The 24,816-nt window shown below is 50.3% G+C and overlaps 1 protein-coding gene and 1 long non-coding RNA gene across 2 annotated transcripts in view; both read left to right on the top strand.

Moving 5' to 3' along the window:
- The window catches only part of LOC118219498 (AT-rich interactive domain-containing protein 4B-like), a 58,023-nt gene that overhangs the window by 32,197 nt on the left and 1,010 nt on the right, over nucleotides 1–24,816 (top strand). Inside the window, 17 exon segments of the mRNA XM_035402686.1 lie at nucleotides 3,403–3,544; nucleotides 5,875–5,954; nucleotides 7,232–7,308; nucleotides 10,178–10,329; nucleotides 11,931–12,003; nucleotides 12,351–12,445; nucleotides 12,605–12,702; nucleotides 13,516–13,720; nucleotides 14,062–14,258; nucleotides 18,421–18,600; nucleotides 19,679–19,763; nucleotides 20,216–20,414; nucleotides 20,560–21,541; nucleotides 21,543–21,763; nucleotides 22,330–22,440; nucleotides 23,486–23,698; nucleotides 24,000–24,146. Of these exon segments, the coding sequence (XP_035258577.1) occupies nucleotides 3,403–3,544; nucleotides 5,875–5,954; nucleotides 7,232–7,308; nucleotides 10,178–10,329; nucleotides 11,931–12,003; nucleotides 12,351–12,445; nucleotides 12,605–12,702; nucleotides 13,516–13,720; nucleotides 14,062–14,258; nucleotides 18,421–18,600; nucleotides 19,679–19,763; nucleotides 20,216–20,414; nucleotides 20,560–21,541; nucleotides 21,543–21,763; nucleotides 22,330–22,440; nucleotides 23,486–23,698; nucleotides 24,000–24,146 (3,257 nt within the window).
- LOC118219501 lies at nucleotides 16,113–18,154 on the top strand. Its single transcript, XR_004763785.1, has 3 exons — nucleotides 16,113–16,453; nucleotides 16,495–17,498; nucleotides 17,529–18,154. It is a non-coding gene; the product is annotated as an uncharacterized LOC118219501 (long non-coding RNA).

Genomic DNA, 24,816 nt, shown 5'->3' with positions numbered 1-24,816 from the left:
TGCTGAGCACTGAGCATCATAGAGCTGCACGTCCTGAGCACTGAGCGTCATAGAGCTACACATCCTGAACACAGAGCGTCATAGAGCTGCACATCCTGAACACAGAGCGTCATAGAGCTGCACATCCTGAACACAGAGCGTTTATAGAGCTGCACATCCTGAACACAGAGCGTTTATAGAGCTACACATCCTGAACACAGAGCGTCATAGAGCTGCACATCCTGAACACAGAGCGTTTATAGAGCTGCACGTGCTGAGCACTGAGCATCATAGAGCTACACATCCTGAACACAGAGCGTTTATAGAGCTACACATCCTGAACACAGAGCGTTTATAGAGCTGCACATCCTGTCTTCTGAATTCTGTTTCGTAATGCTCCAGGGATACTGGCGTTTCCTGCTCGGAGTAATTCAGCAACTGATTTGTCACCTTTAATTGGATTTCTTCCCCTGTCAGTCACTGTAGCTGTCTCTGGCTTTTACTGGGGGTGTAAAATGATGGCCCCACCCCATAAAGTAAGCATGTCTTTTCTCAAAAAAAACAGACCTGCTGGTTTTCCCCGTCTCTGGTCTCTCGAGCCTTACAGGATTAACTTTTCTGCTGCTCGGAAGAGGAACCCGAGAATTTTTTGGAACGATTATCTGTTTCGTATCAAAACAAGGTATTTAGAGGGATTTCGGGAGGCTTTGTATCCGAGCGTTACCGACCGCGCAGACGTGTTAATATCCTCGAGATCTGCCGAATCCTTCTGAGCCCTCTCCTCTCGCGTCGCTCGTCAGCTTCAACATCCTCAGCCCTCTCCTCGGGCCGGCGCGTTCGGAACGGCCGTCGCCAAGGCCGCGGCCTCGAAGGTCCTTCTCATATCTCCGTCCTCCGTCGCGTCTCTCAAACTTAAACCCGTCTGCAGCGGCCTCTGCTTCCAGCCTCCCAGCCCGACTCCGATTCTCAAACACAGCTTTTATTTATCGACTGCGGGACTGTTAAGAATTCGGTCGGCACGGCGTGTGCACACAGGGGGTTTTTATAAGGTTGTAAAAGTGGTTTAAAGATTTCTGCCGCGGCGTTACGTGTTGTAAAAGCTAAATTTATTTGGAGACGGAACACCATTGGCCAGCGGGCTTGCAAAAGTTCACTGTGGGTCTATTTTTTTTTTTTTTTTTTGGTTTGGTATTAGTTGTAGAATTTTTTATTTGACGGACTCCCGGACACCTTCAGCAGATGAAAGTTCAGGCAGTAGCAGACGGAGAGGGAGCGGTTCGGTTTCGGGGGTGGCCGAGTTGCGGGGCTCGTTGCGCTGGGTAGGGCTTCGTGACGCGGTGTGGCGAAAATAAACCTCCATGGAGACTTCACCTCAGGCGTGTGCTGCCAGACTTTGAGTGACCTCCGACGCCGGCTGTGTCTGTCTGAAGTGAAAGCTCGCTCACTGATGAACTGCGCTGTGCTCTCAGGTGGGAGACAGAGTGATCAAGAGAGAGAGAGATGGAGGGAGGGAGTGTAGGAGCTTGAGAGAGTGATTGAGGGATAGAGATAAGGCAACTGAGGGGATGGAGAGAGAGAGACTGAGGGGAGGCAGGCAGAGAGAAATGGTGGGAGGGAAGGAGGGTGAGAGAGGAGAGAGACTGAGGGAGAGGGAGAGAGAGATGGAGGGAGAGAAAGTGACTGAGAAAGGCAGGGAGAGAGAAAAGGACAGACTGAAGGAGAACGAGAGACAGAGATGGAGGGAGGGAGAGAACGACTGAGGCAAGGAGGAAGAGATTGATTGAAAAAAGGAGAGAGAGGGTGAGAGAGGGAAAGCAAGTGGGAGAGACAAATTGAAGGAGGAAGGGGGAAGAGGTACCATACTCTGCCCAAAAGTGATGTTTTGCTTGTATATGCATTTGTATTATCTCTGCTCCTCATTAACTCTGTGACGGAGGTTTTCTTAATTTATGAAATTCTGTCCTGGGGGGTGTGTGCAAGAGAGGAGCGATGGTTGCCTGGGGTTTGTTTTCATTTTGTTTTGCTTGGTTCGCCCCCCCCCCCCCTTCTCCAGTAGGTGTTTGGTGTTGTTAATGCTTTAGCATCTTAAGTTCACATGTCAGTTTAGCTTGGGTATATAATTATTGAATTTACTTTGCGCAGTTATTTTGCCTGTTATTGTTGTAGTTTGTCACCTATGCTGTGTGCTATGTGTGGTGTTGGACAGCTAATTCACCATTTAGTTCCGGGCCCTAGGAAACTTCAAAGGGCTCAGCCCAAGTGGCTTAGAGATAGGAGACAGGGAACAGGAACTGGGGGGGGGGTAGCCTTTTGAGGCGTGTGTGTGTGTGCATGCATGTCTCCACATAATAGCTGACAAACATTCCTATAATAGCCAAAGCTGTCCCTCCCAAAAAAAAGAAAACAGAAAATCCTTGATATTTAATGTCACCATAATGCTCACTAGGGGTGGGGGTTCATTTCCCTATATCCTTAAAGAGATGTGCTGTATTGTAGATTGAACTGAACCAACCTGCTGCAGTCTACTGACAGTTTTAAGATATCTATTTTTAACTGAAATTCAGCACATAATTGCTCTTTCATAAAGTTGAACTGTAGGTCAGTGACTCCTTTTGTTTAAATTTCCCAGGGTTCTGCAGGGTATGTAAATGTACGCGAGCGCAGACCGACGCCCAATAACAGTGCTCCCTGGCAAGACAATGGCTGAGTTATGTTTGACATTTCCTACTGTAAAAACCTCCCCCACCCCCAGCAGTACTTCCCTCTCCGAAGGAATTAAAATCCACTGTATAAAATTGCACTGTATGGATGGCCCATAAAACCTGCGTTACTGATGTTATTAATTCCGGTGACATATGCAGTCTGTTATAATCCATAAATCCTTAATTATTCATGCAATCAAAGTCCCCCTCGCACACTGGAGAACGACCGATTTTCGCATCGTTTTTACCATTTGCTTTTGTTGAATTTATGAACCATATCTTGGTGTAATTGCGGACCATCTTCAAAGCAGTGGGGAACCGATAAAACAGGTTATTTCCAGATCCCGTGTTAAATCAAACGCGCTCGTCTTACTTCCTGTGATTTAATTTGCATGTTTTTTTTTTTTTTTCCAATCCTGAGTCTCACTTGCTAGCGCTCTAGAACATGAGTGATGATAACTCTGGAGCAAGCACTTGATTGTTTTTCCCATTTCATAGCACACACACTATGCAAAGGCTTGTTACTCAACTGATTAGTTGTAGCTATGAAAACAAATCCATCTGAAAGAACTCTGTATCCCACAATGCCCTAGTGCCTCTTGGTAAGTACTGATAAGAGATGATATAGAATGACTGTCTCACCCCCTCATGCCACTCCTTCGGCTTTGTGCTTACATTGAACACGTCCCTGAAAACTCAACACTTTCTTTGGCCCCCGCAGCCAAGAGGAGGACTCGTCTTCGTCCTCCAGCGAGGAGGAGGAGGGTGACCAGCGACCGAACGACGAGCTGCTGGGCAAGGTGGTGTGCGTGGACTGCGTCTCCAGCGGCGACAAGAAGACGAGCCCGTGGTACCCAGCAATGGTACGCCATTCGCCAGGAGCAGAGGATGTTTTGGGCTCAGCTGATTCTCAGCTTTGTGTCCTGATCTTTATCGTCAGTGCCTCTAAAGGCAGACCACTGCAGTTTTGGTGCCTGTTATAAATATTCCAGAAGTGGTCTGTACTGTCATATAGACTGCACTTAATTCTTTAAGGTGTGAGGTCACAAATGTGCGATAAGAATGTTCTTCACTGAATGTAACAGTCACCGCTGATGTAACGATCACTGCTGGTAACTGAAAGCAATGTAAAACAGTTCTGGAACACTGACTTAGAATTTTGAAGGGAAAAAAAAAAACCATTCCAAAAAAGCCTACACTTCAAAGGGTTATAGAGGAGAAAACAGAACGTAGGAGTTTCAGGGAGTCAAAGGAGGTTCTGGGTGATGTACGATGACACAGATCGGCGTAGAAATCTTAGCAGGTAGAATAAGTGGGTGAGTGTCAGCTGGTTGTGTAGGATTCGCTGCGGACTTGTTCGTGGGCACGGTGTGTACCGGCGCTGTCTGCCTGCAGCGTCTCTGTACTTCACATTACACTGCATTACATTATGTAATCTTGATTTAGCAGACAGTCTTTACCAGAGCGACTAACGGATGCAACAAAAAAAAAAAGAAATCTGAATGCATTCGCTTGAGTTGCATGAATCAGCGATGTTAACCAGACTGAAAATACTTCTATACTAGAGTCTATGCAACATCTTCATGGAACTATAGTATTTTCTTTATCATTCCAGTGCCTCTGAGATGTCTGTTCCTTTCTGGAAAGTGCTTTTAGTGTGGTATATGAAAGGCGCGGTGTAAATGAAGTTATTATCGGTTAAGTTTGGCGCGCCGCGGTAGAGCCGCGTCATTTCTCTGGTCTGCCCGGCCGGTGTCGGAGCACTGGAGACGATTTGTTACTCCTGGCGACGTAGCGGAAGGTTTGACAGGGTTGCTGTATCACTGTCCTGTTAATTACCCCCCCCCCCCCTGCAGGCTGTGTGGTGCCGCCCCCCCGCTCTACCCCCCGCCTCCCCCTCCCCCCCCAGGCTGAAAAATGAGCAGTTTAGCGGATAATTGGCCGCTGCGTCACCTTTTAACTCAAATGGTGGAATTCAGAGGGGGGGGGGGGGGTCGGCACAGCTGATGGTGGAATCTCCCATCCCCTCATTCCCATGGTAACGATGACATCAGCCGGAGAGTGGGACCACCATGCCCTGTAGCTTCAGGGAACCCCCCCCCCCACACACACACACACACACACACCCATGCACACACACACACGCACACACACACACGTCCAGGCTTTGTCACTGAGTCACGCTCCCCCCCCCCCTCCCGTTAATCTTCTCTGCTAAGCACACGTGTGATGGCATCGGTTAGGGTGAGATTTTTTAAATGATGTTTATTTATGTTTCCCTTTCACACGCGTGTTGGCTGCGAGCGCCGTTTGCTTCGCACCGGACTCACGCACACACACAGACGGAAGCAACGTAGTGGGAAAAAAACACGCTACTGACCAATCGGCAGTCAGCATGCGCTGCAGCCAAAATGAGCCAGGTGGCGCGATTCGTTCTCCCTGCCGTTTAAATGACTTCAGTTTAAAGAGAGGAGGAACTTCTCAAATGCTTTCCCCCGTTGCCTTCAGCCTTGAGCCTCGCAGCTTTCTTTAATCTGGTCTCCCCAGATCACGCCGCCGCGGGGAGTCCAGAACTCAATTAGGCTCCAATGAAAGCGTGTCGCTCGTTTTTGTCTTTTGTACTCGAGAGCCGGCTTGATCCAGAGCTGCAGTGGATTACATTCAGGCATTTAGCAAGCGCTCCCTTCCAGGGTGAATTAGACAGCGTATTTTTTCTTTTTTTTCTTTTACTTTTTACTTTTTTAAAAAACATCTGACCCATTTATACAGCGAGATGTTTACTGAAGAAATCCAGGTTAAGGGTCCTGCTGAAGGGCATGGCAGCACAACCTGCTGCTCAGTTAAAAGCTCACTCCCACAGCCATTACAGAAGGCACACTGTTGCCAGAGTCTGCAGAAGATGACCTGAGTTTGCTGAGGTTCACCTGAGCAGCAGGTCACCAGTGACTGTGTTTCTCTGGTGGTTTGGACACCAGGTGCCTTTTTCAGATGCTACAGGTTTGTGTCCACAGGCAAAGTCAGATCCCCATATTTTCTCCCATCTTTTTACTGCTTTTTTTTCCAGCCTGGATTTTGTTGTGTTTTTGGCCTGCTGTCTTTTTATATGACCCTGGCTGATTTTGTATTCACTCCATCTTTCTCTCTCTGTCGCCCTCTTTTTTTCTCTTTCCTTTCTCAAACCCTCTCCCTGAAGGTTATTTCGCCGGACTGCAGGGACGAATCTCAGATGAAGAAGGACAGCGTGCTCGTCCGCTCCTTCCAGGACGGGAAAATGTGAGTGTGGTCGAAACCGCCGGCCTTAAATGCGAACGGGAGAGCATAACCCCCCCCCCGCCCCCCCCGGGGGGCCCCGGGTGCCCCCTGCCTTAAACGCAAACGAGAGAGCGTAAATGCTGAAATTCCTCATCGCAACTCTTGAGAGACAGAGAGGCAATGTGTTTGGAGAGGAAGGAAATGCACTAAAGTATCCACAAATAAATATATCCTCACCAGTCGAAATGGTGAAGACATACGCTGCTGTGCAGGAGACACACAAGTGCAAAAATAAGGCGAGCGCACTAGTGTATATGAAACGCATTCCTGCAAATATGTACTTTGAATACGCGTATTAGAAATACTGCCCATCGTTGGAGATTGTCATACTCTGTTGGATAGAAGTCTTGATTCGACTGTGGAACAGATCACTTGGAAAAAAAATGTGGGTGTTCTTCCCAGTCTCATTTGAAGTGAAGTATGGCGAGAGAAAAGCCGGCCTTTGATTGTTTTGTTCCCATTTTGTTGTGAAGGAGTCTCCGTTTGCAGGCGATTGCTTTGCAGCAGATGCTGCAGCTCTAATAGAGACAGAGGATGTTTCCTTTCGGACTTGAATCCTGTTTCTTTGAGATGTTTCCTGTGGCTGAGAGCCAGAGGGCTTGTACTGCTCCCCCTAGTGGTGGAGAGGGTGCTCCGCAGAGAGAGAGAGAGAGGGAGAGAGGGTGAGAGAGGGAGAGAGAGACAGGGAAATCTCAGATTGCTGTAACTGTAAGGTGAGACTAATTGGCTTAATAATTCATGTTAATTGGAGCCGTAATCCTCTGTGCTGCTGACAAAACTCCCCTAGCTCAGGAATTTAAGGTGGGGGGAGGGGGGGGTAGTCTGGTGGAGGAAAGTATTCACCCCCCCCCCCCACCTTTGTCACATTTGTCTCCACCTGTTGCTTCACCCCTCCCCCACCCTCGTCACCACCACTGTAATGAATTTTACCACTAATTTTATTGGATTATTTGTAATTATAATTACTTTCAGTTCACGTGTTCGTTATGAGGCTTGACATCTTAGTGGTTTTGCTTTAAACGGGGAAACAGTCTGACTGGGTTTGGGGAGCCCACATAGAGGGAGCGAGGGAGGAATAGAGGGAGTGAGGGAGGAATAGAGAGAGTGAGTGGGGGATAGAGAGAGTGAAGGGGGAATAGAGAGAACGTGAGAACTCTGCCTTTGCAGGGTGGACGTGTGGCCCCTTGTTTAGCCGCTGGGCTCACTGTAGGACTGATCGCACGCGCTCCGTGTTTCAGCTACACGGTGTTGCGGAAGGACATTCGGGAGATGGACGCTGACGTCGGCCTGAAACCAGACGCGGGGCTGAAACCAGGTAAGGGGGGAAGGGGGCTGGGAAATTCGGGGTGTCCGTTGGGGTGGGTGGGGGTGTTTGGGCAGAAGGGTGAGATTTGTTGATTTTGTGCACTGTCATGGCTTCCATAGACTCATTTACTCTCAGCTCCTGTGTTTCATTCACACTCCTCTTAACTGCAGGAAGTTGGGGGAAAAAAAGCGGCTCGGGTGCTGCATTTGGTGCAAAGAATATCCGTTGCCACAGTAACACACTTGGTCACGGCGCAGATTCCTAAAATGTGTCAAATTTGAATGTTGCGGCTTCAACAGTAGAATAATGAGCCGAGTGTCTAGAGAAGAATCTCTGGCGCTGCCACAGGTTGAGTTATTTCTCAGTGATGTGGATTGGCGGTCGATGCCCAACTAAGGCAGTTCACGGTTTATGCGTGTTTGCGATCACCGATGTTTGTGGTCCAGGTGTCCTGCGGCAGATCTGTGGTTGAGCATATACAGCGACACGGTCCTCACCGGTGGCTACTTCCTGTCTCTGATGGGCACTTCCTGTCTTTTTGCTGGCCGGCTGTCCCAGAGACAGAAAGTGGAGAGAGAGGCGCTCATTACTCTCCTCGGTTACGAGCGTACTTCCTGTTCTCAAGGAAAATTGCTGGAGTAACCTTGAGGACGGACAATTGGGGCAGCGGCAGACGGACAGTTAGCGAGGCGGTTATTTATTTATTTTCATTAATTCTTCACCGAGCTCGTAATCGCGGCGGCCGCTTAATTTCCGCTCCGCTCAGACGGTCAAGGACGCGGACATGGTGAAAAATGTCCGCCTGGCTCCCGCTCGGTAATTACAGCTGAGAGCGCCTCTCGCTTTGCATTCCTCACTCATCCAGCCAAAGTTCTTCTGGCCGTCAAGGAAAATGTGAAACAATTGCAGCCCTGCTTAATACCAGGAATTTTAATATTTTTTTAAACCTGTCTTGAGAAGTTTATTAGGCAGAAAATACGGTTGCGGATGAAACTGTGTGGATGAGTCAGTTTGCACCGGAAACTTCGCAAATGTTTTTTTTGGGGGCCAAACCCTGAAGGTGTGACGGGTCCCTATTTTATTCCTTAGTGTTATTATTTTTCTTCTGTTCACACAAAAACTTCACACATTGATTGATTGAGTGGTCGTCCAAATGGCGATTGAGCGATTTCGGCCTTGATTGGCCACTTGGGGGTCGCTACACCAAATTGTTAAATCCTAAATTTGACAGGCCGTAACTACTGAACCCTTTCACCTAGAATTCTTCCCCTGCTGCTTTTGCAGTTCGGGCCTAATTGCTCTGTTGGTTTTCAGAAAAGTTTGCGAGGTGGTACAGGCTCACTAGAAATGGTCAAGGAACAAATTTTACACTGATTGGACAAAAGGGGGCGCTATAGCGGTCAACTGAAATCTTCAAACTTATCTCCTGCCTTGTTGAATCTAAACATATGCCTCATGTGGGGTTCATTTCTATGCCATGCTGACTTGGACTTGATGTGCTTTGTGCTTGGACCCCGGAATCACCGCTTGCAGCTACGTTTATTTTCTAGTGTTTGTCAGCACAGCGGCTGTCCTTGTGTACTCAGGCACTACTTCTCTCCAGTGGTTGCGGCTTGTTTAACGGAATTGGTATTCAGCGTTTGACGGAGGCAGACCGGTTTTGACTGGAAATTCCAGCGGCCTTCCGCTGGAACGGAAGCTGTATTGTGAGAAATGGCTCGCACCAGAGAACTCCAGGAGAGGGAAAAAAAAAACAATGGATATGAATACCGCTCAAAAACATTTGTGTTTGCAGGGAGTAATATAATGAATAGTCGTGGTTCAGAACTTCCAGTAAAACGAATTTTATTGCGTACGCCCTTTCCTTTATATTTATTTTTAACTTCTCGGTCTGTGACCTTTATCATAATAATCAAGAACAAAGGTGATGCGAGTTCCGTTTCGAGGCCATATAGACGCGGCTAATTTTCTAACTAGCACCACCTTGCACGTTCAAAAAAAAAAAAAAAAAAAATTTCTATGTGACTTTAGCAGTTGAAGTCAAGTAGTGTTGCATATTCCTGTTGGGGGATGGATCTTAGTTCACACCACAGGTGTGTAATTATATAAATGAGAATCTTATGAAAAGGAAGAAACCTGCAGGTGAAAAATGAGGAGCATGTGAGCTAGTTTGGAAAGCACGCCTGGTTCGGTACCGCGTTCACCGACAGGCAGGAGGGGCCACAACCTGGGGCCACAACTCTGATGTCATTCCACACCAAAGGCGCACATATATTCAGTTAAACACACTTTGTTTCCCCTACATTCTGTTCTGTCTCAATAAATATAATTGTGTTTCTGTTGTTTTTTTTTTGTAAAGAAATGCATTTCATTTCTGGCAATCATTTCCCAAAAAATATTGTTTTTCTTTATTTAAGTGCATGTTTGTCCCCCCCCCGTTCAGCACTTATTGAAATTGTTTTGCTTAACGGCAGTTTTATGCATCGCAGCGTAAGGTTCTGGGAGCGTTCCGCGTGTGGCCCGACGCTATAATTGGCAGCCTGTTGACTTTCCTGAGTCATCCCCCTCGCTCTGATTGGCAGAATGAGTCCGGCGACTCACTGCTTGCGTCACTGCTCAAATGGGCCTGTGAATCTGTCTGTACTCGCCTGCGCGGGGTCGACCGCCAGCTGTGGCTACGTCTGCGTTGCCATGTTAACACAGTGTGTGCGTGCGTGCGTGCATGCGTGTGTGTACGTGTGTGTGCATGCGTTTGAGTGCGTGCATTTATGTGTGTGCATATATATTTATGTGCGTGCGTGCGTGCGTTATGTTTATGTTTATGAGTCTTCTGCTCTTGTGGTCCTTTCTGACCGAATGCCCTGCCCTCGCTCGGCAGCCATCGACAGCGCCCTGGACTTCCTGCGGAGAGGGGCGGTGCCCAGCGTCTGGAGAACGGAGCTGAAAGAGGACACCTCCAGCAGTGAGGAAGAGGATGATGGCGAGGAAGAGGAGCAGGAGGAGGATGCCAGCAGTGAAGAAGAGGAAGAGGTAACGAGAAGCAAGTGCTTCTGGGTAGCTGGGTTTAATTTAATCTGGGTGCTTTGCGTTCAATTGCGTGTATTAATGCATAATAATAAGTTCTAAAAAAAGATTAGTAATGATAATTCCAATCTTTGTAATAATGCTGAAATAATGTTGTAATAATAATAATAGTTGTTATAAACTATTTATAGCACTTTTCACGCACTGCACAGGAATACAAATGGAAGCAATACAGTGAAGTTGAACGGTTTTAAACACAGGACTGAAAAGAGCCAGTGAAAAGTATACATTTTGATGACTGTGTTTGTGAAAAGTGATGTGAGGGGGTCAGCTTTGTGTCTGACGGGTGGGCGGACGGACTCAGGAGAGGGTACCTGAGGTGGCGCTCAAAGCTGTGGTCCGATTGGCTGCCGTATCCAGGCAACCGGCCGCTCACCTGCCTGCTCTCGGTGCAGCTTTTGACACGGCTTTTGCCGTGTCAGGGCAGTCGGAAGTCCTATATCAGCACATTAATATCAGAAGTGCTCGAGTCACATTTGCTTTTGAGTAACGTATTTAATATTGGGGGGGGGGGGCGGGCGGAGAGCCGGCCTGTGATTTGTGGCGCTCCTGAGACAGCTGAATAATGAGGTGCCAAAATTCCTTCCGCCCAAAAATTAAATCACTTACTTTTCCCCCCCACCTATAATTTAGCCGGCGTTATTAAACCGTTCCCCCCTGTGACAGGGAGGCCAGACGCACGGCTGCGTGACGCGCTGTCCCTTCCAGGACGACTCCGTCTCCTAAATAAAACGAGGAGGAAGTGTTTCCCCGGCGGGACGCTTTCAGACATCTTAGCGGTAGCTTTAGCGGTTGCGCGAGCGTAGCATTTCCCATCTGGTTGTGGGCGAAAGGTACGTGAGATTTTTATTTATTTTTTTGGCGCGTGAGCGAGTTTCTCTTGGCAGCCCGGGTTTAACGCTCGCCAGATCTGACCGGATTAACGTGTAAAACGTGTCACCAGAGGGCTGATCCGGTAAAACAAATCCGCGCGGCGTAATATTTTCGTAGGTTATTTATGTTTTTGACACACACCATTGCGACCCTCCGGCCCTCCTCTTAACACTCCTTCAGTTTTTTAAAATTTTTTATTTATTTTTTAATAGTGTGATGACAGTGCATTTTCCTCGTATCTGATTGGCTGACATTCGAGCCATCCGATTGGCTACTGGCTCTCGTGTAGTCCCGACTCATATTGACTCCCCAGTTTGTCATTGCAGCGCAGAATTGATTTCTCAGTCGACCTGACTGGTTAAATAAAACTGAAGTGGAAATAAATGTTAGAAGCCTGTGGCAGTATTGATAACACTCTTGTGGTTTGCTTGAGCGATGACTCGATATTTGTTGTGGTTGGAGGAGAAGCAGAGCTCCATGGCAGACACAGACAGACAGACAGACAGACAGACTGATACAGACAGACAGACACAGGCAGAGACAGACAGACAGACTGATACAGACAGACAGACAGACAGGTCGAGACTGACAGACAGACAGACAGACAGACCGAGACGGACAGACTGACTGACTGACTTTCCTGAACACACGTTCTCTTTGTATTTCCTGTCTAGGAGGAAGTGGAGCCTTTTCCAGAGGAGAGAGAGAACTTCCTGCAGCAGCTGTACAAGTTCATGGAGGACAGAGGTACAGGAAAAGTACCAGCCAGCTAGCCTAGCCTTTAACATTAGGACTTGTGTAGTTCTCATGTACCTGCCACCTTGGGTCATTGTGTCCAGCGCACATTATTTTATAAAGTCAGGAATATCAATAAAGACACAGATGAAGACAGAAAATCGGATTTTAGAGAGTCTGATTCAGAGAGTCTGATTTTATTTTAGTAGTTTTAGGGCGTACAGCACTAAAACTGCTAAGTCAGTTGGTAGCGTCACGGACCAGAGAAGTGCATCTGAAATGGAGAATTTAACAAAAGTGGGACCATCTGTGGTTTTGGTGTTAACTCCTGTCTCTCCTCCCCCTTCCCCCTCCGTCAGGCACTCCCATTAACAAGAGGCCAGTGTTGGGCTACAGGAACCTCAACCTCTTTAAGCTCTACAGGCTGGTGAATAAGCTGGGAGGCTTCGATAATGTGAGTGACCCTGTGCCGGCACGTCCGCTGTGCTGTTGTTAAAAACAACATTAATAAATTAGCTTTTCGCTCACAGCAGGTTCTCCCTCTCCCTTACCCTTTCTCTCTCTGTCTCTCTCTCCCTCGCTTCCTCTCTATCTCCCTCGCTCCCTGTCTCAGATTGACAGCGGCTCTGTGTGGAAGCAGGTGTACCAGGACCTGGGGATCCCCGTGCTCAACTCAGCTGCTGGATACAACGTCAAGTGTGCCTACAGAAAGTACGTCTCTCTCTCTCTAGATCTGTATCTCTCTTCCTCTCTCTCTCTCTCTCTGTCTCTCACTCTGTTTCTCTCTCCCCCTCTCTTTAGCTCTGTTTCTTTCTCTCCCTTTTGCTTTCTCTGGGTCTCTCCTCTTTTCCTCTCTGTTGGGAGGAGCTGTCCCTCACAGGCTCCTCCCACAGGCTCCCCCACGCGCACACACACGCACACAAACACACACGCAGACACACGCACACACACGCACACACACACACACACACACACACACACACACAGTCACGTTCCGGTAGCCCGAGCTGACAGAACCCTGGCGCGTTCCCAAACGCTGTCCCCGTCTGGCACCGGCTCTCTCCCGGGACCCCCCTCCCCCCCCTCCGGATGAAGGGGGGGCCCGACCTCCTCTCGTCACGGGGCAGGCTCGCGCCAGGCCCCCTGAGTGACAGTTGGGGACCCCCCCCCCCCCCCCTCCCGGTGCCCAGGGGGGACAGGGGGCCTGCCTGTGCTAATGAAAGCGGGCGCCGCGCTTCTCTCCCGCGCCGTGCCAAGCGCTAATGGAGGCTAAATTAGCCGTTAGCGACGGCCCGGCGCGCGGGGGCTTAAACGTAATTAGCCAGCTGCCGCGGGCGTCTGGCTTGACCCTCTCCTCCCCCTCCCCAAAAATAGCACGATTCGATTCGGCGGGATCGTCCGCAGATCATGTGACTTAGCGGGGAGCAGGGCCTTTTTTTTGGGGGGGTTTCTGTTTTGTTTTGGTTTTCTTTTCCCCCCTGCTAGCTGTGCGGTTGGTCAGGAAAAGTCCGCTTTCCGTTGCAGATATCTTTACGGCTTCGAGGAGTACTGCACCTCGGCCGGGATACGCTTCCGGATGGACCTCCCTCACAAGCTGGCGGAGAAGCCGGGCCCCAGGCTGCAGAAGAAGGTGGAGACGGAGCCCGGGGCCCCTGGCCCTCGAACCCGAGTCCAGCAGAGCCCTCACACAGAGAGCAAAGCCCCGGACACTGAGCCCAGCGTCTGCAAGGCAAGCATCTCTCTCTCTTTCTCTCTCTCTCAAATTCAAAGTGCTTTTGTGCTCTCTCTCTATGTATCTTTCTATTGCTCTAGCCTTCTCTCTCCCTCTCTCTCTCTCCCTCCCTCCCTCTCTCATCTAATTTTCTCTCTTATTTTTTCCTTCTTTCTTTTCTCACTTTGCGTTTTTTTTTCTCACTTTCACTTGCACATTCTCTCCCACTATTTCCTCCTTCCCTTTTTCACACCTGTTCTCTTTGCTCTTGACTGTACTGAGCAAGTTGCTTTATGGGGAAACGGGATCTGCCGGAAACAGGAAGTGATGTAATAAATCCTTTGCTCCTCCCGGCGCAGGAGGAGAGGGCCTCTGACCCCGGCGGCCCCGGAAACGCCAAACCCGAGGCCGTCGCGCCGACGAAAGAGGACGCCGAAGACGAGGAAGAGGACGATTGCAAGCGGGAGGAGGAAGATGGAGGCGGGCCTCCGGGCCCCTGGCAGGACGACGTGAAGCCGGACGGTTTCGACGACCCCGAGGACAGGGAGAAATCGAGGTAGGTGGCGCTCTGCGGAGCCTCTCTCCCTCGCCGTGTAGGCCCCAGAGCCTGCAGGGGCCCCGCCGAAGCTCAAGTGCGTTCAACAAGGCGGACGTTAGGCTAACGTTAGCTCGAAAAGAAAATGGCTGGCTAAAGGTTAAGACCCAGAGAGAACAAGCAAGTCCACAGTTATTTGGCGGTTATGATTCATAATAATTCGTGAAATATTTTGTTCCCGAATATTAAAAATATAAAACTGAACATGCAGCCCATGGTGATAATGACTCCGGTTGCTGCATCTGGCTCAACAAAAATCTGCAGCATCTACGAAAAGAACAGACAGAATCTGAAATCGTTCAGCTGTAACGCCGGTTCCCTGCGAACGGTGTCCCCTTGTTGAACGCACACCTGTCGTCGTGGTGACCGGGGAGGAGGAGCTGGCGGTCGCCGGTCCGCGCAGACAGAGCTGACCCGAGGAACGCGCTTTTCATCTGCATGACCGAGAACGTTGGCGGCGGCGGCTTTGCCTGGGCGACCGCGCCGGAGAATGCATGAGCCGCCGTCCTTACCGCACGCGCTTGGCGGTCCGCCGCGTCTGAGTGAGCAGGGTGACGCTCTCCGCTAGCTTTTTATCCCTGTTCCCCCCCCCCCCCTTCTGTACTTGAGGGTTTTTGGCGGCAGGGCTTTTAGCGAACGGCCAGGCTCTGACCCCGCTTTCCGCTCGCTAAAAACTGTTTGGCTCTCTCACCCTCCTGCGCTGGTGGTTTCGGGGGTCTGTTTTTAATGGGGCGCCCTTTTGAGGCCCACAGCTGCAAACCCTCCCCCCCCCGCACCTAAGCGATTTTCGCTAACGTTGAGCGGGGCCAGAGAGAACCGTGACCCCAGCCGCGAACTTTCATTTCGGGAGACGGTGTGACAAGTGAAACCGACAGATCGCTTCGGAACATCGCCCGTCTCTTCCCCCCCCCCCCCCCCGACCCCCCCCTTGTCTCTCGCTCGGCTGAGTAACCGTTCAGCCCCCCCCCCACCTTTTATGTTCTGTTAAATCTGCGCCGGACGTGTTTCCATTAGAAGCGACGCGCGGCAGTAAATCTGATGAATGGCTGTTCGCTGTACGCGTGTGACACTGGCTTTGAATGCTCTCCAGCGGTTAGCGCCACGCTAGGTTTGCGCTTGTTTCTGTGTGTGTTAGGGTGGAGAGCGGTGTGTGATGTCAGATGAGAGTGTGAATAATGTGTATGAGGGGCAGGGGGTCACAGTCTGGATCCCATCGTGGAGCTGCTCATTAAGACTGGAGTTCTTACCTGTCCTCCTCACAGCTGATGATAAGCACAAACCCAGACTTACAGCAGTTTTTTTGCATGAGGGTTTTGGGAGAATCACATCCTTTATCTAAATTAATTTAACTCTTTTAACACCAGTAATATTCCTGCAGTTTTTGGCCTGAAACAATGATAATTTTTTTTTTAACCAGCGTTCAAGATGAAATTGTTCTTTTGTGCGGTTGTGTGTTTTCTTTGCCGACGTTCGGGGTAAATTGCGGGGGAGTTTTTGAGGGGGTGCTTTCACAGTTGGTGAGAAGTGTTTGAAATGCAGGAGGTAGCGGAGGGGGGGCGGGGTTAATCAGCGTGGCGAGCGAGCGCGCCCCCTGCTGGGCGTTTCCCGTTTTAACGTCCTGAGAGGGGCGCCCCAGGTGCGCGGCGGTGGCGGTGAGACGAGGCCTTGGCTCCCGCGCAGCCGTCTGCGCATGATGCGCAGTTGCGCTTTTTAACTGTAACCGCACGCTTCTGTGCTCCGCCTCCTGCGCAGACCCAAAAATCCACAGCTGGGCTGTGCTTCAGCCCCCCCTCGCACCCCCCCAACCCCCACCCCCTGACAGAGAGGAGAGCAGCTACTGCTTTCGCTTACTGTCACGCTTCAGAGAACCCCCCTCAGTTAGCCCGTGGCTTGTTTAGAGTTGCGCTTCCTCTGTACCTCGGTGCCCCAAAATCCAGTGTAGCTGAGTCGGGTGAGATAGATTAGTTTATGTGTGTGTGTCTCTGATTGGTATCACACAGCTCTGGTGTGAAGTTTGCTGGCACTGCACCTACACTCAGATGTTCTTGAAAGCTTTCGTTTATCGATTGACCCGGGACAGTCAGGGCTTGTGTTTGGCGGGGGGCTGTCCTCGCTTCTCTAGGGCCACTGTGTGGAGTCAGGGTCAGCCATGTTAGGTTTGTGTTTGGTTCAGGGTGGCTAGCGTATTCCATGTTAGGTTTGTGTTTGGTTCAGGGTGGCTAGCGTATTCCATGTTAGGTTTGTGTTTGGTTCAGGGTGGCTAATGTCTGCCATGTTAGATTTGTGTTTGGTTCAGAGTGGCTAATGTCGGCCATGTTAGATTTGTGTTTGGTTCACAGTGGATAGCGTCGGCCATGTTAGGTTTTGTTTGGTTTAGAGTGGTTAGCGTCGGCCATGTTAGGTTTCGTTTGGTTTAGAGTGGTTAGCGTCGGCCATGTTAGGTTTTGTTTGGTTTAGAGTGGTTAGCGTCGGCCATGTTAGGTTTTGGTTGGTTTAGAGTGGTTAGCGTCGGCCATGTTAGGTTTCGTTTGGTTTAGAGTGGTTAGCGTCGGCCATGTTAGGTTTTGTTGGGTTTAGAGTGGTTAGCGTCGGCCATGTTAGGTTTTGTTGGGTTTAGAGTGGTTAGCGTCGGCCATGTTAGGTTTTGTTGGGTTTAGAGTGGTTAGCGTCGGCCATGTTAGGTTTCGTTGGGTTTAGAGTGGTTAGCGTCGGCCATGTTAGGTTTTGTTGGGTTTAGAGTGGTTAGCGTCGGCCATGTTAGGTTTTGGTTGGTTTAGAGTGGTTAGCGTCGGCCATGTTAGGTTTCGTTGGGTTTAGAGTGGTTAGCGTCGGCCATGTTAGGTTTTGTTTGGTTTAGAGTGGTTAGCGTCGGCCATGTTAGGTTTTGTTGGGTTTAGAGTGGTTAGCGTCGGCCATGTTAGGTTTTGGTTGGTTTAGAGTGGTTAGCGTCGGCCATGTTAGGTTTTGGTTGGTTTAGAGTGGTTAGCGTCGGCCATGTTAGGTTTCGTTGGGTTTAGAGTGGTTAGCGTCGGCCATGTTAGGTTTTGTTGGGTTTAGAGTGGTTAGCGTCGGCCATGTTAGGTTTTGTTGGGTTTAGAGTGGTTAGCGTCGGCCATGTTAGGTTTTGGTTGGTTTAGAGTGGTTAGCGTCGGCCATGTTAGGTTTTGGTTGGTTTAGAGTGGTTAGCGTCGGCCATGTTAGGTTTAGAGTGGTTAGCGTCGGCCATGTTAGGTTTTGTTGGGTTTAGAGTGGTTAGCGTCAGCCATGTTAGGTTTTGTTGGGTTTAGAGTGGTTAGCCTCGACCATGTTAGATTTTGTTTGGTTTAGAGTGGTTAGCGTCGGCCATGTTAGGTTTTGTTGGGTTTAGAGTGGTTAGTGTCGGCCATGTTAGGTTTTGTTGGGTTTAGAGTGGTTAGCGTCGGCCATGTTAGGTTTCGTTTGGTTTAGAGTGGTTAGCGTCGGCCATGTTAGGTTTTGTTGGGTTTAGAGTGGTTAGCGTCGGCCATGTTAGGTTTTGTTGGGTTTAGAGTGGTTAGCGTCGGCCATGTTAGGTTTTGTTGGGTTTAGAGTGGTCAGCGTCGGCCATGTTAGGTTTTGTTTGGTTTAGAGTGGTTAGCGTCGGCCATGTTAGGTTTTGTTGGGTTTAGAGTGGTTAGCGTCGGCCATGTTAGGTGTTGTTGGGTTTAGAGTGGTTAGCGTCGGCCATGTTAGGTTTTGTTTGGTTTAGAGTGGCTAGCATCGGCCAGGGACTTCAGAAAGACCTCTGCTATGTACCCGCTTACAGATCTTTTCTTCTCACACAGAAAACACCAAATTCACCCAAATTCAGTGTTTGAATGAGGATGAGGAGGGTGAAGGGGAGGGAAGGGGAGGGGAGGGGGGGCTGGCTAATGACCCCATGTGGCCTCACCACCAGGACCAGACTAGGGCTATACCAGGGCAATATCAGGGCCAGATCAGCACTATACCAGGGCCAGATTAGGGCCATACCAGGATTAAACCAGGACCAGACCAGGGCTATACCAGGACCAGACCAGGGCTAAACCAGGACCAGGCTAGCTGGGTTTTTATTTCTTGCTGGGAGCCCCAGAGTGAGGGAAGCGCTGACCTGTCTTTCTTGCAGGGATGCCAGCAGTGAGGAGGGGGAAGGGGAGGAGTTTGAGTGTTACCCCCCTGGCATGAAGGTGCAGGTGAGGTACGGGCGAGGCCGCAATCAGAAGACGTACGAGGCCACTGTGAAAGAGTCAGACCTGGAGGGGGGAGAAGTGCTGTACCTGGTGCATTACTGTGGCTGGAACATCAGGTAAGCCCAGGGTTCGGGCTCTGTCCCACACTTCTCATTTCTCAGAGGTGCGGGGTTACCTTTAGATGGGTGCCCCCTGTGCCACCCCAAAACTTTACGTGCACCCCTCTTAGGCAAACAAAGATTTTTTTAAAATTATACATAGATTTAAAAAAATTTTTTTAATGAATGACGTAGCTATCGCCATCTAGTGGTAAGAAAATGAAATTGGCTTCGTACAAAAACCGTGATCGTCTTAGATGGGGATTTTTTTTTGCCCTGAAAAAGGTTTTCCAGCTGTTCTGGAAGCCCCCCACCCATTGTGTCAGCCCCAGTTTGTTCAACCAGCAAGGCCGCCTCCCCGTACTCTCCCCCTGCAGGTCTCTGTTGACATATGGGCTTGGTTTTTTCACTCTGTCTTGGAGAGGACACATCCTCAGTGCTTCAGTAGGTCTGACAGACCTTGCATCTCAAGTTTCGGAACAAAACCTGTATTGATTATGGAAAAATATGAGGCTGAGAAAAGCGCAACTGTGCCCTCCGACTTGCATTTACTTGTGACAAACTCAGGGAAGAGCTAGTTTGGCTGGTAGGGAATTTAGTGTATTTATGTGTAATCTCACTCTGATTTAAAGAGCCTTGGGAAATTATCAGATTGTATTCCATGCTTTGTGGCTTTCACTGGTTATTAGAATGACCTGTTCCTCTCTGTTGTGATGTTGATTGTGATTATTTTTAAAATAAATTATGATTATTATTATTATTTTAAGTAATTTAGGTTTGGATATCTGTTCAGTCATTTATTTATTTGGTCATTTATTTTTCCCGCTGACAATTCCCCATTACATGCTCCAGTGGTTCCTGCTATGAAATATTAACAGCGCTTCTCATCTGTATGTGCCTGCTGTGAATGCGTTTTACGTTTACCCATCATGGTTTTCACTCCTGCCGGATTGCGTGTTAAAAGGGGGTGTGTTCGCATCTTCGTGCCCGTGTCCGCGTGTCTGTCTGTCTGTCTGCATGCGTGCTCGCGTCTCCTGCTGCTTCTTCCTCCGCGCGTTCCGCAACTTACCCATGATCCTCCTTTCCGACGTTGCAGGTACGACGAGTGGATCAAAGCGGACAAGATCATACGGCCGGCCAATAAGAACGCTCAGAAAGTCAAACACCGCAAGAAAATAAAGGTGCGTGTGACTGCTGGCTTCCCCGGGGAGACGGAGGGGTTCTGTCGTAGCTCTGTGGTTCGTTTCAGTGACAGCCCTGCTAGGCTATCGTTTAGCATTTTTACGAACTTCTCAGCATTTTTTTTTTTTTTCCAGCATCTTTGCAATTAGTGAGCCAACTGTAAATTTTGTACAAGATACCAGTTTTTGTCTAGGTGTACTTAGTTACTGCAACATTTTAAAATCTTTGCAATTAGTGAGCCAACTGTAAATTTTGTACAAGATACCAGTTTTTGTCTAGGTGTACTTAGTTACTGCAACAGTCAAAATAGTTTTTCTTGTGGGAAAAACATTACGAAGCCAGGCTATAAAATATGTTTTTTGAAACTTTGGCGAGGAAAGGGGGTTTTGAGAGCTCTGTTTGAGATGTTTTTTGGAGGATGGTGTAATTTTGTTGATGGGTCTCCATGCAGAACAAAGCGGAACGAGAGAAAGAGCTGCTGGAGAGGTTGGGGGAGAGCGGTGACCTCTCCCCCGGGAGGAACCACCGCCTGCACCGACCCCCCCGGTCCGGGGGCCCCCACGGCCCCTTCTCCCGGCTGGACGGCAAAGGGCCCGAGTCTTCGCCCGTCAAGGCCCTGGAGGCGGCGTCGGCGCTCAACGGCCTTCGAGGTGAGCCGCGTTGTGTCTCCACGGTAACGGAGCGCCCGAGGGATCCCGCTTTCCGGTTTTGTGGCATTCACTCTTGTTCTGATATGATATGGCCAATAGATGGCTGGTTCTGTTTGCAATGTTTTTTTTTTTGTTTTTTTTTCAGGTTCTGAGAGCTCATCGGATGAGGACACCGACAGAGAGGAGGAGGAGGATGAGGATGGTGACAATGAGGAAGACGAGCGAGTGCCGGGCGGGCTGGGCAGCCCTGCCGAGGACTCTCGTGCCACAGAGCGCAGGGAGGGTGGCCCACCACCAGAGGGCGCCAGAGCGGCTGCGGCAGCAGGGGAGGGAGCCCGTAACGCGGACGTCCAGGACTGCAGCAAGCGCAGGCCCGAGCCCGAGGGCGAGAGGGGCGCCAGGAGGAGGAGAGCGGAGGGCACGTCCAAAACCAGAGCCAGAAGAGGAGACTGGCTGCCGAGCGGCTCCCCCAAGAGGCCGGAGGACCGAGGCGCGGGCTCCAGGGAGGAGGCCAGGCTGATGTCCAGCAGCAGCAGCTCGGAGGACGAGGAGGAAGGGGGAGGCGCCTGTCGGGAGCCACGCCCAGAGGAGGGGCCGCGGCAGCGTGGCAGGTCCAAAGCCACGCCCTCCAGGAAGTACAACGGGCTGAAGGATAAGACAAAAGGCGGGCGGCCCTCCGCATTCTGGGAGGTTCCGGAAAAGAGGCCCAAGCTGGCCCTGGGGTGTGAGGAGAGGCTGCCGGGGAGAACCAAGGGGCAGAAGGACATGTGGTGCAGCATCCAGCCCCAGTGGCCCAAGAAGACCCTGAAGGAGCTGTTCTCCGACTCGGACACGGAGGCCGCGAACTCGCCCCCGCCCCCTCCGGCCCCGCCCTCCGAGGACCCCCGGGAGGACCCCGGCGCCGCGGCGACGGCGGACGAGGACAGGGAGGCGTCCGAGGGGAAGGCGGAGCCGGAGAAGACTCGGGAGTTCCTCAGCAGCGGCAGCAACTCGGTGCTGAACACCCCGCCCACCACGCCCGATTCGCCCTCGCAGGCCCCGCCCACCGCGGTGGAGGCGGAGTCTGCCCCGCCGCCGCCGCCGGCCGACCCGGCCCCGCCCGCCTCCCCGCCCCCCTCGGGCCCCCCCCCCCGGGCGGGCGGAGAGCGTGGGCGGGCGCAGCGAGACGGACAGCAGCACGGTGGAGGTGGAGAGTTTGGGCGGGGAGCTGCAGGAGCTCCACCCCCCCGAGGACAGGCCCGGCTCGCCCCCGCTGGCCTTCGACGGCGGCTTCTCCTCCAATAGCAACAGCAACTGCAGCCTGGCCCTCAGCGGCAGCAGCCAACAGGACAGCGAGCAGAGGGACAAAGGTGAGGCGCGGGGGGCGGGGACTGTTGCTATGAGACTGGAATCTTCCCTTTTTTTCTTCCTTGTCTGGAATAGTGGATAAAAACATATAAACAAACAGATCAGGGAGTACAGTAGTACCGGGGGATGGTAGGGGTGCAATTGAGCACTTTTTTAGCAGCCTGCACACTGCTGGTGACCTCCAACCTCTAAACTGAACTCAAGTCAAGCACTTGATGTTAGAGGACGGGCAAGGTCAAAGTTCATAGGTCACGAGTCATGAAGGTGAGCCTTGAGTGAGTTGAGTCTTCTGCGGCAGATGGGGAGGAATCAAATTACTCTGAGTCTTAATAACACAACTGCTACAGCAGAAATAAATCAGCAAAGCAAATGAGACGGCTTTTACACAATTACGGGAATCACTGATGTTGAAAAACAGAGCCGTTTCTCAGCGCTCCTTGAAGCATCTCAGTTTAAAAGTGAAAATATGCTCTCATGAGTTTTTTTTTTTTTTTTGAGGTTTGGCAGCTGGTCCGCTCTCGTGTGGTTTTCTAAAACAAACGCCCCCCCCCCCGTTTCTGTCCCACAGCGGTGGCGAGCCAGAAGAGGCAGCGGGAACCGCCACAGGTCGCCAGCGCCCCCAAGAAACAAAAGCGAAGCCACAAGAACGGCGGAACCCATCCAAAAAAGAGGAAAACAGGTAACCCAACAGAGACACAAACGTCCCATGGCCCTCGCAAAATAATCATAAAATGGGTAACCCAGCAGAGACACAAACGTCCCATGGCCCTCGCAAAATAATCATGAAATGGGTCATCCAGCACAGACACGAATGCCAAAAGAACCTGGAAACAGCCAAGCACACAGAGCCTGTGTCAGGGATTTTTGGCCCTACATAAAGATCTCACATTGGGCCCACCCCATGTCACCCTATCCCTACGCAATTACAGCACAATTGAGAGCCCTTATCAGTCAGGGCCCTTGGAATAGTTCTAACCCCCCCCCACCCCCCCCCCCCCTCCTCAAAAAGAGGCAGAATTTTGGCGTCGCGTGCAGCCATACTCCGCGTCGGAGAGCAGGCCTGCTGGCGCTCCAGACGCTGCTCTGTCTTCGAGCGTTTCTGCTGACGCGGCGTGATTAAGCGGAGTCGTGTTTCAGATCTTTGTTCTGTTGCTCGACCGCCCCTCCGGGCTTGTCGGGAGAGAGAGAGCAGCGCGCGTAGCGGACGGCGCGTCGAATGGATTTCCTGCTCTCGTTAATTTTCTCTTCTGTTTCGGCTGTGTGTGCCTGACATGAAGTCATGTCTGAAGACAAGTTTAATGGCAGGCAGCATAGCCCTTCTGTGTAGCTGGGGGAGATCAGCACGTGTTGCTGTCTCTTTCCCTCTCTCGCTCTCCTCTCTCTTTTCTCCCTCCTACTACCCTTCTCTCCTTCTTTTTCTCTTCCTCTCCCCTTCCTCTCTCTCACCCTCTCTCTCTATCCTCTCAACTTTTTTTCAGTTTAATTCAACTGCTTTATTGCCCTGACATATTTCAAAATGCAAATTACCAAAGTGTGATAACAAAAATCAGTCATAGTTACAATACAAAATAACAGAAAGAGCAGGATGAATCATGAATGATATAACATCTATTAACTATTAAACATTATTGTGATTCTTATGATTCAATTTGTTATTAAATTGAACAGTTTATGATTAAATGTATTATTAAATCTGTCTCTCCTCCCCCCCCACCCCCATGCAGCACACAGCAGTGACAGTGAGGACCAGGCCATCAGCGAGAGTGCCGGCAAGTCTCCCTCCTCCAAGACCAACATGGCCGCCCTCAAGCCCGCGGGGAGGTCGCCCCCTTCTGGCCACCACAAGTACCACAAGTCCGGAGACTCCGAGCACCACGCCCACCACAGGGAGAGCCACGCCCGCTCGCCCAGGGTCTACAAGTGGAGCTTCCAGATGTGTGAGTATGAGACTCAGAGCCAAGTGTGTTACAGCCAGCTGAACCTCCCCCACCCCCCACCACACCCCAGCCGGGACCCCAAAACACGATGCCCCACGCAGAACACACTCGTCCGTAGCTCATAAGAGAAGATTAATATTTTGCTAATTGTGACAATTTTGGCTTTTGAGCGGCTTGTCCATCACGTTATGTCAGTGCACAGCCCGTGACTGTAAAATTTTTTTAAAATGCAAGTGAGCCCTTCAGCTTGTTCAACGCGGCTGAATTATTATTATTTTCTCTTCCGTTTTCCTGTCCTTAGCGGACCTGGAGAAGATGAGCAGTCTGGAGAGGATCTCCTTCCTCCAGGAGAAACTGCAGGACATTCGCAATCACTACCTCTCCCTGAAGTCCGAGGTGGCCTCCATCGACCGCAGGAGAAAACGCATGAAGAAGAAGGAGCGAGAAAGTAAGTCTCGTTTACGAAAAGAGAACTCAAAAAAAAAAAAGCATTTTTTTAAAGCTTGGCGGGCTTTACCGTGGGAACTGTTTTCGCGTTCCTGCGCTCAGCCTCTCAGCGAATAAAAGTATCGTTTTATGAGTGGCTGAACAGGACCCCTGTGGAGCCCGGCTTAGCAATAAGGCTGTTTTATGGGGGAAGATTTTATTTTTTTAAATCTTATTTTCAGAAATGTGTATTTTGTCAGCCCACACACACGCCCCCCTCCTGATTTCCAGACCCTCAGTTTTTCCTCGGGGGGGAGGGGGCATAGCCACAGACCGTTTTCAAATGAGGGGGTGTCTGTAAGTTATTTTCGGACGTGTAACGAGAACGCTGGCTAACCCAGCCGATTCGAAAACCAGGCTGATGCACACGTGCGAAAAATGTGTTTGCTGTGGTTGCCAAGCTCCATGAAAAATATTTGAACATCCCCGAAATTACTGAAAAATAAAATTAAACAAAATCAATCACTTGAGGGTTTTTGGAGCTAAGTTCTGCCAGAGGCACTTTGAAGTGCTGGAGTGTTTTGCCGAGAGATTTTGGCGGTTATTGTCTGAAGATGAATGTCCGTGTTTATGGAGTAAATTATACCATTAGAGACAGTCTGTTATGTTCCAAATATTTGGGGTTTGGATTG

This window comes from Anguilla anguilla, chromosome 2 (genome assembly GCF_013347855.1).
Source record: "Anguilla anguilla isolate fAngAng1 chromosome 2, fAngAng1.pri, whole genome shotgun sequence".
Classification (NCBI taxonomy): domain Eukaryota; kingdom Metazoa; phylum Chordata; class Actinopteri; order Anguilliformes; family Anguillidae; genus Anguilla; species Anguilla anguilla.
This window is presented reverse-complemented; position numbering and strand designations above follow the sequence as displayed.